General features: G+C 33.4%; 2 protein-coding genes across 3 annotated transcripts in view; both read left to right on the forward strand.

Annotated features, from left to right (window-relative positions):
• Positions 1–10,446, forward strand: adck2 (aarF domain containing kinase 2). Of its 2 annotated transcripts, XM_048159142.1 has the most exons (9): positions 1–89; positions 608–1,878; positions 3,625–3,771; positions 5,242–5,370; positions 5,451–5,546; positions 5,625–5,870; positions 7,289–7,417; positions 7,884–7,937; positions 9,942–10,446. In XM_048159142.1, the coding sequence occupies exons 2-9, from the start codon at positions 1,039–1,041 to the stop codon at positions 10,080–10,082; spliced, it is 1,782 nt and encodes a 593-aa protein (XP_048015099.1). In that variant the 5' UTR covers positions 1–89; positions 608–1,038; the 3' UTR covers positions 10,083–10,446. The 2 variants fall into 2 exon arrangements, with proteins under 2 accessions (XP_048015099.1, XP_048015100.1); XM_048159143.1 differs by lacking the exon at positions 1–89 and having other exon boundaries at positions 377–1,878.
• Positions 10,447–11,833: 1,387 nt separating this feature from the next.
• bbs4 (Bardet-Biedl syndrome 4) overlaps positions 11,834–14,911 on the forward strand; it is a 15,289-nt gene continuing 12,211 nt past the window's right edge. Inside the window, exons 1-4 of the mRNA XM_048159181.1 lie at positions 11,834–11,898; positions 12,511–12,562; positions 13,292–13,371; positions 13,449–13,512. Coding sequence (XP_048015138.1) covers positions 11,875–11,898; positions 12,511–12,562; positions 13,292–13,371; positions 13,449–13,512 — 220 coding nt within the window. The 5' untranslated portion in view covers positions 11,834–11,874. The remainder of the gene's footprint in view (positions 11,899–12,510; positions 12,563–13,291; positions 13,372–13,448; positions 13,513–14,911) is intronic.

The raw sequence follows: 14,911 nt of genomic DNA on the forward strand, positions 1-14,911 counted from the left end.
ATTCTCTTTGGATGCTGTGAGCTTAGGTCGTGTGGTGTGGAAAGAAAATAATCCGACCGCTATTTAGAAAATATACATTTGGATTTCCGGTACGTCCTTTAATTACTAATATTATAAAGCTATTTATTATAATATATTTATTTATTATGCATGCAGTGCATATTTAAAGACGACTAATTACATATTGACATATAAGACTAAGAAATGAGTGTCATTTATTAATCTTGAAAATTTTATATTTATAGTACAAGAGGGGTAATACATAATTACTAATATAAACAACAACAATGATGATGATAATAAAAATATAAAAATCGTTAAAAATACTAAAAAGTACAAACAAAACTGCAATAAAATAATATATTTCATATTAAAAAATACGAAAATTTAGTCATTATGTTATTTTGTTTATTTATTTATTTTATTATTCGCGTTTTTCAATTTAATTATAATGAAACTGAATTAGGGCTAAATGCACTCAACGACTACTTACATTTCTTACTATCATGTGTTTATTACTGCTGAGCTGATGATTTATTGAGTTTTAAATATAACATGTACTTTCATTATTAATCAATAAATCAACAAATCCATGTCCACTGAGCAGCGGAACTGATGTTGCGAGAATCACACGGAGGGATTTATCAGCCGGACCCGACGAAAGGAGCAACATTTCATAACAAACGTTTGAATGAATTCATCTGTGCAGGTGCAATGAGAAAATAACGCTAAACAACACTGTATTGGAGCTCTGTCAGCGAAAAATGACAATTTGATTACGTGTTTGTATGTGCAGCTGTAATTTGAATCTTTCTGTGTATAATATTATAACATAACATCGTAGATATAAAGCTTTTTCATTGTTGTGTATGTGTACATAGTAGTGCACTAAATAATGTAAAAGTAAATGATTATTAATAATACTGTATGCATGATTTGCATGTGTTTCTGAACAGAAATCTCAATAGATCTACATGCATCCTAAAGCAACTGCTAAATGTGTAAATAATAATAATAATAATAATAACTGTATCAATAATGTCTGCATTCTGCACAAAGCACCTGCTCCAGAGCTTCAGGTGCATTGTGCACAGGGTATCGATTCGAATACCGTCCCGTAGAGTGTTTCTTGTCAAAGGTACTCGTCTTTTATCTCAAACCCCCAAAGTGGGACTCTTCTGTTGGACTGCATGTGGCATCACTTACGCCTCGGGCCAGGAAGCCGTCCATCAGCACAGAACCACAGAGAGGAAGTCAATCGCCCGAGTGCAGATCCACAGGTTAGTATTCGTCTTGCGTCTGGGACTGCGTGCCTTGGTGCTTTATCTGAAGTTCAGCCCCCTTCTTCTTCTATATCCGCTGACTCTAATATCACAACGTTGGGCGTCCCATTGGTTGGACGCCCTGCTTTGGGTCACGGAAACATCTGGACCTACTTTTATCAAACTGGGCCAGTGGGCCAGCACCAGACGGGACCTCTTCTCGCAGGACTTCTGCGACCGCTTCTCAAGGCTTCATGTGCAGGTGAAGCCCCATCCCTGGATTCACACCAAGCTCTGTCTGAGGAGGGCGTTTGGGGAAGGATGGAGGCAGATGTTTGTGTTTGACAGTAAGGAGCCCGTGGGGTCGGGATGCGTGGCACAGGTGTACCGCGCCAAAGCCAAGGTGGCGAGCGTGGAAGATCCGGCGTTCCAGCAGCTGGTGGAGGAACTGGAGAAGAAGAATCTCCTGGAAGCCTGGGAGATCCCTGGTCTGGGAGGAGCTTTGAGTGACATCTGGGAGATGAAAAAGGATGAGGAGGAGACGGATATCAGGACAGAGAGACCTGGTCCAGACGAACACCCTGAGGAGGAGCGTCTGATACCTGTGGCTGTTAAGGTATCATATTTAGCTACTTTCTTGCTTTTTAAACCCGTCCGAATCATCTGGCTCAGTTTGAATATTTTTTCACGTTCCAGTTAATTCCCAGTGAAATTATTTATTATTGTGTGTTGCAATTATTTATTTGTGTATAGCACAGAAATGCAACAGATTATCAAGGTGAAATGGGGTTTTTAAATTACATTTAATGTTTATTTATTGTCTCAGATCAAACCATATGCATTTCTTTTGGTATTTTGGTATAGGTACAGTACTGGTCAAAAGTTTGGAAACATTACTATTTTTAATGTTTTTGAAAGAAGTCTCTTCTGCTCATTAAGTCTGCATTTATTTGATCAAAAATACAGAAAAAAACAGTAATATTATTGCAATTTAAAACAACTGTTTTCTATTTTAATATACTTTAAAATGTAATTTATTCCTGTGATCAAAGCTTAATTTTCAGCATCATTACTGCAGTCTTCATTGTCTTTACTATGACTTTTTATCAATTTAACCCATCCTTGCTGTATGAAAGTATTAATTTATTTTAAAAATTTTAATGGTAGTGTATTATTTGTTACAAAAGATTTCTATTTTGAATAAATGCTGTTCTTTTTTAACTTTTAATTCATGAATAAATCCTGAAAAAGGATCACAGGTTCTAAATAATATTAAGCAGCACAACTGTTTCCAACATTGATAATAAATCAGCATATTACTATGATTTCAGAAGGATCATGTGACATTAATGATGCTGAAAATTCAGCTTTGATCACAGAAATAAATTATATTTTAAAGTGTATCAAAATAGAAAACAGTTGTTTTAAATTGTAAAAATATTTTACAATATTACTGTAATTTTTGATCAAATAAATGCAGCCCACCATACTTCCCCAGCTGATTGATTACATCTAAAATTGCAAACATTTTTTGTATTACAAGTTTTCTAATATGTTATGTTTAAATATGCAAATGAGGTGTTATCTAATTAAATATGCGCTAATTTGCATACATTTCTAGAACAAAAATCTGAATATTGGATGACAGGTTCAAAAGGTGCTTGTTTAATTTTTTGGACATATTAAATTCAAATCTCTTATTATATCTCTTTTTATCACTCCATCAGTCAGAAAATACTATCAACAGCCAGAAAAAAAAATAATTTTCACCATTTTTTTAGGAATAAAATGCTGTATAAAATCAGGCTAATTATATATCAACAAATCCCTCAGTAAAAACCTTCAGAATGTAGATAGGAATAAAGTTTGTGTATGTAAGTTCTGCTGAAGTGGAGATTTGTGACTCAGAGCAGGAGAAAAAACTCATTTCGAGAAAACATCCTTTAAAGATATTTACTGTAATTGAAATCTACTGACGCAATTAGATGAAGTTCTATAAAACATACACTTAAAAGTGTATTTTAGATGTTTTCTTTCCACCAGTCTGAAAAAAACACTTTATGAAAAGCCAAAAAGTGCAAAATCTCAAAATTGACAGGTGCCTGATAAAACAGTGTTTTTGTCTGTAGTGTCTCTTAAAAAAATGATGTAGGATGTGATTTTGTTTTTTAGGACTAACATTAACCCTCAAACAGAGGATCAGGGATGGTAAACCAGCAAAAAAACAGCTATAATGTTCCATGCGCTGAAATAAAATGTATTACTGGGTTTATTGTCTTTTTATTGGTTAGTGTTTTTTGCCTTTTTTCCCTGTTATGAGGATTTTTAATATGATCATCATTATTCTTTTTTCTTCAATCAGGTTCTCCATCCAGGAATCAGGCAGCAGGTCCAGATCGATCTGATCCTAATGAAAGCTGGAAGTTTATTCCTCAACTGTTTGCCCGGCGTCAAGTGGCTCAGCCTGCCTGAGATCGTAGATGAATTTGAGAAGCTCATGACCAAACAGGTACTGATGCTTTATGAAGAGCGTTCCTTCATGCCAGTTAACCTAATCTGAAACCTTACGAAGCATTTTCGTTGCTTGAAATAAAATGATAAGACTTTACAATAAGGTTCATGTTAATTAATGTATTAACTAACATATGAGCAATACATTTGTTACTGTATTTACTAATCTTCGTTAACGTTAGTTAATGAAAATACAGTTGTTCATTGTTTGTTCACAGTGCATTAACTAATGCAAATAAGTTTTTAATAATGTATTAGTAAATGTTGAAATTAACATAAACAAAGATTAATAAGCTGTATAAGTGCAGTTCATTATTATAACTAATGTAGTTAACTAATGTTAACTAATGAACCTTATTGTAAAGTGTTACCAATAAAATAAACGTTAAAGTCAGTGTGAAACGGAAGTTGCGACCAACTTTACTTCAGTATTGTGATGTATTTTCTGAAATGGATTACTGGATGAGAAAAATAGAGGCCGTGGCTTGTTTTTTCCCTCCAGATCTAGAAAGGTCCGTGTCCTGGTTAAAATTGCTTATTTCTCTGGATATAAACATTCTTGGAAACATTTGGGATAATTTAAGTACACAAGTCAACAAAATATATTACATTATTTTAATCCAAAATCCTACATATTGTGCCGACTTTAAATTTTATTTTTTTTATTTCAGCTATTTGCTGAAGCAATATTTTAAATTTCTATGTAATTTAACTTAAAACTATAACTGAAATAAAATTAATAAAAACTATATAGACATATTAAAAAAATAAATAAAAAAAAATTAACTAAAATAAAAAAAATGAAAATGAATTAAAAAAATACTATTTCAAAATACTAAAAAAAAAAAAAAAAAAATACATATATATATATATATATATATATATATATATATATATATATATATATATATATATATATATATATATCAGTGTTGGGAAAGTTACTTTTAAAAGTAATGCGTTACAATATTGCATTACTCCCTATAAAAGTAACTAATTGCGTTACTTTTCATGGAAAGTAATGCATTACATTTGCGCTACTTTTCCTCACCTGGGCTTGTTTGTTTGCTTTTTTATAACAAAAAAAGTTCCTTTTTTGGCAAATGTAAAGGCCCTTTTACACCAAAAGTGCAAATGATAAAGGAAATGCAAATTCACATCTGTACAGTAGAGGGCGCTGCTCGAACAAACTTTTCAGCTGTGCCGCAGGTGAAGAAAGTTCAACACTCTTCAGCAATAAAAACAAAAAAAATTAAACAAATGTAATGTTTATCTAAAGTTATTTTTGCTTATTCGTAACATCGAAGTAATGCGTTACTGTACTAGTTACTTGAAAAAAGTAATCGGATTACATAACTCACGTTACTTGTAAAGGTTACCTCAAACACTGACTATAATAGTGTCTCAATGATACTAATATATCACTGCTTCAAAGTGATTTTGTGCTTTAACATCCTATTTGATGCAGATCGATCTTCGGTTTGAGGCCCAGAACATCGAAAAGTTCCAAAAAAATTTCAAAGATCTGGAATACGTGAAGTTTCCGACACCCCTCCGACCGTTCGTCACAAGGACTGTGTTGGTAGAAACGTACGAGGTAAAATCATTATAATATTGCATAATTATCCTATTTTATTTGACTGAGAAGAACTAACGCTTTGATTTGTGCTCCTGTAGGAGAGTGAACCCATCTCCAAGTACATGAGCGCCGACGTCCCAGCAGGAATCAAGCAGAGAATCGCAAGGATGGGCGTCGACCTTCTTTTGAAAATGGTTTGTTAAACAATCACCAGATTCATTATGTGTGTTTGTTACACTGAAGTCTGTCTAACTTGTGGTCATCTCTGTCAGGTGTTTGTGGATAATTTCGTCCACGGGGACCTCCATCCTGGGAACATCCTGGTGCAGGGTGGGCGAGGAGAGGGTGCCCAGGACAGGGCCACTCTGACGGACCTGTGGGACACTGTGGTGGTCAGCATGAGACCGACTCCTCCGGCCCTGCAGCTGGTGCTACTGGACGCGGGCATCGTGGCGCAGCTGAGCGAGACGGATCAACGCAACTTCAGAGCCGTGTTCACCGCTGTCGTTCTCAAGCAGGTAAAGGACAGATGTGGATTGTATTGGACTGTGGATTTAGTAAGAGACACATTTCAAGCGATTCCTTCCTGAAATGTTGAAGATGTGTTTGTTGAAGTCGGCGTCAATGCTATTTTAGTAATATTTACGATTCTGCTCACCAGGGCTGCATTTATTTGATTAAAAATACAGTAAAAACAGTAATATTGTGAAATATTATTATAATTTAAAATAAGTGTTTTCTATGTGAATAAATAATAAAATGTAATTTATATCCTGTGATCAAAGCTGAATTTTCAGCATCGTTACTCCAGTCTTCAGTGTCACATGATCCTTCAGAAATCACTCTAATATGATGATTTGATGCTCAAAAAATATTATTATTAATAGTATTATAGTATTTATTAATATTTTGAATTATCTTTTATTTTTATAAATGTCTTTACTGTCACTTTTGATCAATTTAATGCATCCTTGCTGAATAAAAGAGTTAATTTCTTTAAAGAAAATGTACTTATCCTAAAGTTTTGAATGGTGGAGTATCATGGTTTCACAAAATTGTGAAGCAGCACAACTGTTTTCAACATTGATAATAATCAGAAATGTTTCTTGAGCAGCAAATCATCATATTAGAATGATTTCTGAAGGATCATGTGACACTGAAGACTGGAGTAACGATGCTGAAAATTCAGCTTTGCTCACAGGAATAAATTTTATTTTAACATATATTCACATAGAAAGCAGTTATTTTAAATTGTAATAATATTTCACAATTTTTACTGATTTTACTGCATTTTTAATCAAGTAAATGCAACCTTGGTGAGCAGAAGAGACTTATATTTAGAGATTTTGTTAGTCCTTTTGTCATTTTTTTTTATTATTATTATTTGTTCTTTTTTTAATATGTGTATTATGTTTAATATGTTTTTTATTTACATCTTAGTTTGAGTAATTTAGTACTTATTTAATTCAGTTAGTTGCCCATTTTTAGTTTTTCATCTAATATTTTATTTAACTTCAGCTTCGTTTCAATGACCTAAAACACTTTTTAATCGCTTTAGTTTTAAGACTGGAATACGTAATAAGATTTCTTCAGTTTATAGGAGTTGAGGCTAGTTGCCTAAAGTCAGAGCCAATCTGAAGATTTGAGCTGACAGATTTAGTGGAAAAAGTGCGTGATGGGCACAGACTCAGATTTTTTAGCTTTACGTCTGTCAGAGGAGATCAAACATGATTGATATTTTAAGCCGATTTTAGAACACATTTTGTTTTCATTTTCATAGCTACATGTTTCTGCATGAGTTCAGAATAGCTTGAATGTGTGCTTGTGTGATCCTCAGCCCAGGTTTTCTCTGAAACCATTTACAAAGTCAGCAAGTGTATGTTTTAGTTTTAGTTGATAACAACATTGACCTCATGTACTGCACTTGTGTTTCCAGGGCGAGCGAGTTGCAGAGCTAATTCTTCATCACGCCCGCGCCAACGAGTGCCAGGATGTGACGAGTTTCAAGAAGGAAATGGCTGAACTAGTGGATCATGCGCTCAGTGACACGCTCTCCCTGGGAAAGGTACAGAGTTACACACCTCCATCACTTCCATAATTTGTTAGATCTATGTATGATTCTTTTAAAAGATAAAATTTATTCCTGTGATCAAAGCTGAATTTTCAGCATCATTACTCCAGTCTTCAGTGTCACATGATCCTTCAGAAATCACTCTAATATGATGATTTATTATCAATGTTGAAAACCTTTTGTGGAAACTGATACTCTACCATTCAAAACTTTGGATTTTCTTTAAAGAAATGAATACTTTTATACAGCAAGGATGCATTAAATTGTTCAAAAGTGACAGTGAAACATTAATAATGTCACTAAAGATTTCTATTCCAACTAAATGCTGTTCTTTTTTGACTAGTAGTCTATTTATGTATTTAATCTGATGAAAAGTACATTATATCTGTGCTTACTATGAGATTTCAGTATTGCTGGGATTAAAAATGTTATGTTTCACACAGTATCTGTTGTTTTATAGATCCAGGTGTCCGAGCTGTTGTCGCGAGTCTTCGGTTTACTGATCCATCACAAGGTGAGAGCAGCTGCTTTAACTTGATGTTAAATTACTCCAAACTTAATTCAGTTGCATCATTTGTTATCAGCACAAGTTAGTAGATCATAAGCTGTCTGTAAAATAATACTTAGTCGCTTAATGTAACATCTACAGTGTTGGGTAAGTTATTTTTAAAAAAGCAACTAATTTAATCTTCAGCAGTGTAATTAGATTACTGTACGAATGAATCTTTCTCAAAAGTATTGGATTACTTCTTACTAGTTTCTTTTTTTAAATCTCACATCAGCCTCAAGCAGTTCAACAATACAAGGATAGACATGAAACTGATATTTTGATTTGTTCAAATAAATAAATTAACATTAGATGTTAAATTTTATTGTTTTACACTACCGGTCAAAAGTTTGGAAACATAACTATTTTTAATGTTTTTGAACAAAGTCTCTTCTGCTCATTAAGGCTGCATTTATTTCATAATAAATACAGTAAAAAACAGTAATATTGTGAAATATTATTACAATTTAAAATAACTGTTTTCTATTTGAATATATTTGACAAAGTAATTTATTCCTGTGATCAAAGCTGAATTTTCAGCATCATTACTCCAGTCTTCAGTGTCACATGATCCTTCAGAAATCATTCTAATATGATGATTTATTATCAATGTTGGAAACAGTTGTGCTGCTTAATATTATTTTATAACCTGTGATACTTTTTTCAGGATTCTTTGATGAATAAAAGGTTAAAAACAGCTTTTATTCAAAATATAAATCTTTTCTAACAATATAAATCTTTAATATCACTTTTTAATCAATTTAACACATCCGTGCTGAATAAAAGTATTAATTTCTTTCAAAAAAAGAAAGAAAAAAAAATTACTGACCCCAAACTTTTGAACGTATGTATATTGTTACAAAAGATTTCTATTTTAAATAAATGCTGATATTTTTTAACTTTTTATTCATCAAATAATCCTGAAAAAGTATCACAGGTTATAAAATAATATTAAGCAGCACAACTGTTTCCAACATTGATAATAAATCATCATATTAGAATGATTTCTGAAGGATCATGTGACACTGAAGACTGGAGTAATGATGCTGAAAATTCAGCTTTGATCACAGGAATAAATTATATTTTAAAGTATATTAAAATAGAAAACCATAATTTTAGATTGTAATAATATTTCACAATATTATTGTTTTTTCTGTATTTATTAAGAAATAAATGCAGCCTTAATGAGCATAAGAGACTTCCTTCAAAAACATTAAAAATAGTAACGTTGCCAAACTTTTGACTGGTAGTGTGTATAGAATTATATAGAATGCAATTACATCAGGAGTAACTGTAATTAAATTAGAGAAACATTAAGAGTAATAATCCCTTACTTTACTTTTTGAGTAGAAAAGTAATTAAATTGCAGTAATTACTTAGTAATGCATTACACCCAACACTGAACATCTACTTTTTAATAATCCAATAAGCAGCATTTACATTTGTAAACAGGAAGTAGTGATAAAAAGCTGTGCATTTCAGTTTTAACAAATTTAGTTAACAAATTTAGCATTATATAAGCGAATATTCTTCTTCTTCAATAATTGAAGAAATATGGGGAATAAAATATAGTAAACAGTCTTAAATATGTGATTTAAATAAAAGGTAACACTTTACAAAAAGGTCCCATTAGATAACTTTATTAATAACTAACATTAACATGAAAAATAGTATTCATTAATCTTAATAATAATATGAACAGATGCAAATTATGATTTTATTAATGTTTAATAAAAGTATTATTAAATGTCAAAATTAATAAATGCTTTAGAAGCATTTACGTTAAGTAATAAAGTTTATTGTAAAGTGTTGCCAAATAAATAAATCATAAACAGATATGTTTGTGTTGAAATCTGGCATGCACAAATATTTAATGTGACAAATTGTAGTGATATCACATTGTATTTTGATGCTATTGTGAGTTTTACGCTGAAGTGTTAAGTGCCGTGTGTTTTGCTCTGCTCGTGGCAGGTGAAGTTGGAGAGTAATTTCGCGTCTATGGTGTTTGCCATCATGGTCCTGGAGGGTTTGGGCAGATCGCTGGACCCCAACCTGGACATCCTGGAGATCGCCAAACCCCTGCTGCTGAAAAACTGCGCCTCAATCCTCTGATTCTCATCCAACAGTTACTGTACCTCACTGTTCCAGACTGCTGCTCAAACAACGAGAGTCGATCAGGGAATTTAACCTCGCTCAGAGGAAACACTACATATCTGGGATCAGTTTACATGTGTCTTGTCCATGTTCAGGGTTATGAGGAAAAGTTCAAGCTGTTCCTGGATCAGTAATATGTGCTGTGATGCTGTACTTTTGGGGCCAGATTCAAACTTTTTGATTCAATCCTGAAATGTATAGACTTTAAGATGTTAAATTCAATGTCAGATTACAAGGTTAAACATTATATATATCCACATGTTAAGCTGCTTTCACTTTAACTATGTTTTTAATTGCATTAAACCCAAACCTGCTTACAGAATCCCTGAAAAGTTACATATATTGTCAAGCAGATAAGCCTGTCATCTGAATTAGATTATAGAGTTAGTGCTTACAATCTATGCAGATGTATAAAGCAACCAGATTTTATCCACCATGCCTTTTTGTTTATGTTTAAAGGGTTAGTTCACCCAAAAATGAATTTCTGTCATTAATTACTCACCTTCATGTCGTTCTACACCTGTAAGTTCATCTTCAGAACGCAAATTAAGATATTTTTGATGAAATCCGATGGCTCATTGGAGATAATTAACACCTTCAGATGATCAGAAAGCTACTAAAAACATATTTAAAAAAGTTCATGTGACTACAGTGATATTATAAAGCGACGAGAATACTTTTTGTGCGACAAAAATAACAAAATAGCGACTTTATTCAACAATATCTAGTGATGGGCGATTTCAAAACACTGCTTCATGAAGCTTCGAAGCTTTACGAATCTTTTGTTTTGAATCAGTGGATCGGAGCGTGAATCAAACTGCCAAAGTCAAGTGAACTATTGAAGTTTCAAAACACTTACGACGTAACGTGATGTGTATTACAATGTCTTATATTTGTCTTGTAAAATAAAATTAAAAATTAAAAAATTAAAAAACTTACGACCTAACGAAGCCTCGTTTACCTGAATCACGTGATTTTGCCGCTCTGAACCACTGATTCGAAACAAATGATTCGTAAAGATTCGAAGCTTCATGAAGCAGTGTTTTGAAATCGCCCATTACTAGATATTGTTGAATAAAGTCGTTATTTTTGGCGCACAAAAAGTATTCTCGTCACTTTATAATATCACAGTAGTCACATGACCTGTTTTAAATATGTCTTTAGTAGCTTTCTGGTCATCTGAAAGTGTTACTAAGCCATCAGATTTCATCAAAAAATATCTTAATTTGTGTTCTGAAGATGAATGAAGGTCTTACGGGTGTGGATCGACATGAGGGTGAGTAATTAATGACAGAAATTTCATTTTGGGGTGAACTAGCCCTTTAATTAAAGGTTAAAAAAGTCAAAAATTAGGTCCATTAAATCTGTCTGAAACAATCCAATTTGTAAAACATTTATTTGACAATCAAAATTTTGCTAAATGTGACATTTTACACACCTGATGTGTTTATCCGTTGTGTTAGTCAGATGACTGTATTTCGTTATTTTCCGTGTATGAATTGCTGGGAAATGGCTGAAAATAACACCTTTGTGTATTTTGCACACTTTTGTTTTTAATTAAACTAATAATACTTTGACAGTTTGTCTTATATGCCCAACATATAAGTACACACCCTCACTAGTGATATTATATATAGTTTGTAATCCGAAGTGACTGTTGTTTATATATGTCAAATCACGTGGTCACGGACGTCCCGGTGTTGCCATAGAGAAAGAAGCGTCCGCCGGAAGTGAGAAGGAGAGGAGCGCGATGGCGGACGACGGGATGAAAACGGTGAGAAATGATGGATATTTTCATTAAAATACAAAATTTATTGTATTTAATGGCTTTAATATGAACATATATCATCTTTGTGGTTGTTTGTGGTAGTCTGTAACCGCTATTCTTCGTTATTTACTTGTTTGTCAGATTAATGATATCTGCAAAGAGAAAATCTGAAAGATTTTAAATAACAAAAGTAACGTTAGGCTGTTTTTATTTATATTTCGCTGAATATTTAAAAGCACAGACTTAGCTTAAAATCAAAATAAGCTTATATTATGAACATAAAATCAAGTCTATTCAAGGACCTTTAAGATTTATTGCATTCTAACTGTTTTTCTTGACAGTTAAGCAGATTTTAATGCAAGTAAACTGTATTAATGCAAGTATTTAATGCAAGTAAACTGTATTATCGTATTTGTTATGCTGTCTTTATTCTGAAAATATTACATGATTATTCTCATGGCTTCTCCTGACATTAAATTAAATATTAAATGCACAATATTTGTCAGCAGCCAAAGTGTATCAAGTGCACAACAATAATATTATAACAAGAATTAATATAATTTTATCACACAGGTTATGATTGATTATGTTGACATATTTTATCCTTTGTGTGTGTAGGATGTGCAGCTGCCTGTGGCCACAGACCTCAAGAAACCCCGTCCGAAGAAAGGTCAGAAATCTGTATACATTTATAATAAAATTCAGTTTTAAAATGATAAAGTACTGCAACACTAAACAGAAGCATTTTTGAGGTTCCACTGAATCCATTCATCCTGTGGGTGGCGCTGTTTGCCTTTATTCCTGCCTTCGGCCCCATTTTCCAGTGAAGAGGATTATGGCTCACAGGGAAAAGTCTGTCCAGGAATAGAACGGATTGAGATCAGATTTTGCCAGGGGGCTTGTAAGCAAGAGGAGGAAGATGCAGACGCTGCATGTCACGGCGGACGGGCTCCTTTTGTTCTGGAACCCGCTGGATTTGGGATGAGCAGTCTTGTGTGGCCCCCCATTGCGAGAGGAGGCCGCTGCGGCGCACAGCATGCCTCTCTGCCCTCTATATCCAAAATAGAAGCTGATTTTCAATGCCGCCTTTGATGTTTGCATTTTCAGGATTAGACCAGTTAATGTCCTACACAAGATGAAACAGCTTTTTATGTGGAATCAGTCTCATCTCTTTAATCTTTGGCCCAAAAAAGTTTCTGAACAGTTAAATCGCACTTTAAAATGTCTGAAAGTCTTTGCAAACACACTTTACAAGCAAAACATTTGACAGATATACTTAGACTTCAAACATGATGAAGAAAAGTGTACTTTAAGATCCTGCAATGATATTTTTTAGTGTCTAGACCACTATACGTATATATAGATTGATCTCTACAGTTTGTGTTTCTTCTGTCTGCAGCTCCTGAGCTTCCCATTCTGGAGAGGAGAAACTGGCTTATACATCTGCATTACATCCGCAAAGATTATGAGACCTGCAAGGTAAATCATGAACATCCTACAGAGACTGTAGACTACTCTTGATGACGTTAACTGATTCGTGTTGCTTCTGATTTCAGGCCATTATTAAAGAACAACTGCATGAAACTCAAGGCATGTGTGAATATGCGGTGTATGTACAAGGTCAGTGAAAAATACACTGTAAATCGACTCTAACAATGTAAACATATTCATTTTCTCCGAACAGACAGTTCGACTATGACTCTTAAAGGGACAGTTCACCCAAAAATGAAAATTGTCATCATTTATTCATCCTCAAGTGGTTCGAAATCTGTATGAGTTTCTTTCTTCTGTTGAACACAAAAGAAGATATTTTGAAGAATGTTGGTAACCAGACAGTTGACGGCACCCATTGACTTCCATAGTAGGAAAAAATTAACTTTAGTTAGTGTGTAATGTTGCTGTTTGAGCATAAACAACATCTGCAAAGTTACAACGCTCAAAGTTCAATGCAAAGGGAGATATTTTCATATTTACAAAAGGCTGGTAGGAACTACAACGAGCTTCTTCCCGGATTAGTGACATCACAAACCCTAAAATTTACATAAACCCCGCCCCCGAGAACACACAACAAAGGGGGCGGGGCCATGTTGGGTTGCTTTAGAGAAGAGAAAGAGTTGTTGTAGTAGAGTGTTGTTGTCATGCCGTCATTTTACGCCGGACTGCTTCACAAACGAGGGTCAATTCAACACAAAAGATGAACATGACGGCACATGCTAGTGGATGAGTTGAATCAACTCCACAGCAACTACATCAATTTATCCACTAACCATTCAGAAACGTCCTAAAAGTTGTAACTTCTTCCTGAGTCTCTCATTTAAAGGGACACACACACGGTGTGTTTTTGCTCACACCCAAATAGGGGCAAATTTGACAAGCTATAATAAATGATCTGTGGGGGATTTTGAGCTGAAACTTCACAGACACATTCTGGAGACACCAGAGACTTATATTACATCTTGTGAAAATTATAGATCCCCTTTAAGATATCTTCTTTTGTGTTCAACAAGAAAGAAACTCATTCAGGTTATAACAACATGAGGATGAGTAAATAATGACAACATTTTTGGGTGAACTATCCCTTTAAGCTTCAAATTTATATATATATATATATATATATATATACAGTACAGTCCAAAAGTTTGGAACCACTAAGATTTTTAATGTTTTTAAAAGAAGTTTCGTCTGCTCACCAAGGCTACATTTATTTAATTAAAAATACAGTAAAAAACAGTAATATTGTGAAATATTATTACAATTTAAAATAACTGTTTTCTATTTGAATATATTTCACAAAGTAATTTATTCCTGTGATCAAAGCTGAATTTTCAGCATCATTACTCCAGTCTTCAGTGTCACATGATCCTTTAGAAATCATTCTAATATGCTGATTTGTTGCTCAAGAAACATTTAATGTGTACAATTGTACAAAATATTTGTGTACAATATTTTTTTTCAGGATTATTTGATGAATAGAAAGTTCAAAAGAACAGTGTTTATCTGAAATCTAATCTTTTGTAAC

This window comes from Megalobrama amblycephala, linkage group LG15 (genome assembly GCF_018812025.1).
Source record: "Megalobrama amblycephala isolate DHTTF-2021 linkage group LG15, ASM1881202v1, whole genome shotgun sequence".
Classification (NCBI taxonomy): Eukaryota; Metazoa; Chordata; class Actinopteri; order Cypriniformes; family Xenocyprididae; genus Megalobrama; species Megalobrama amblycephala.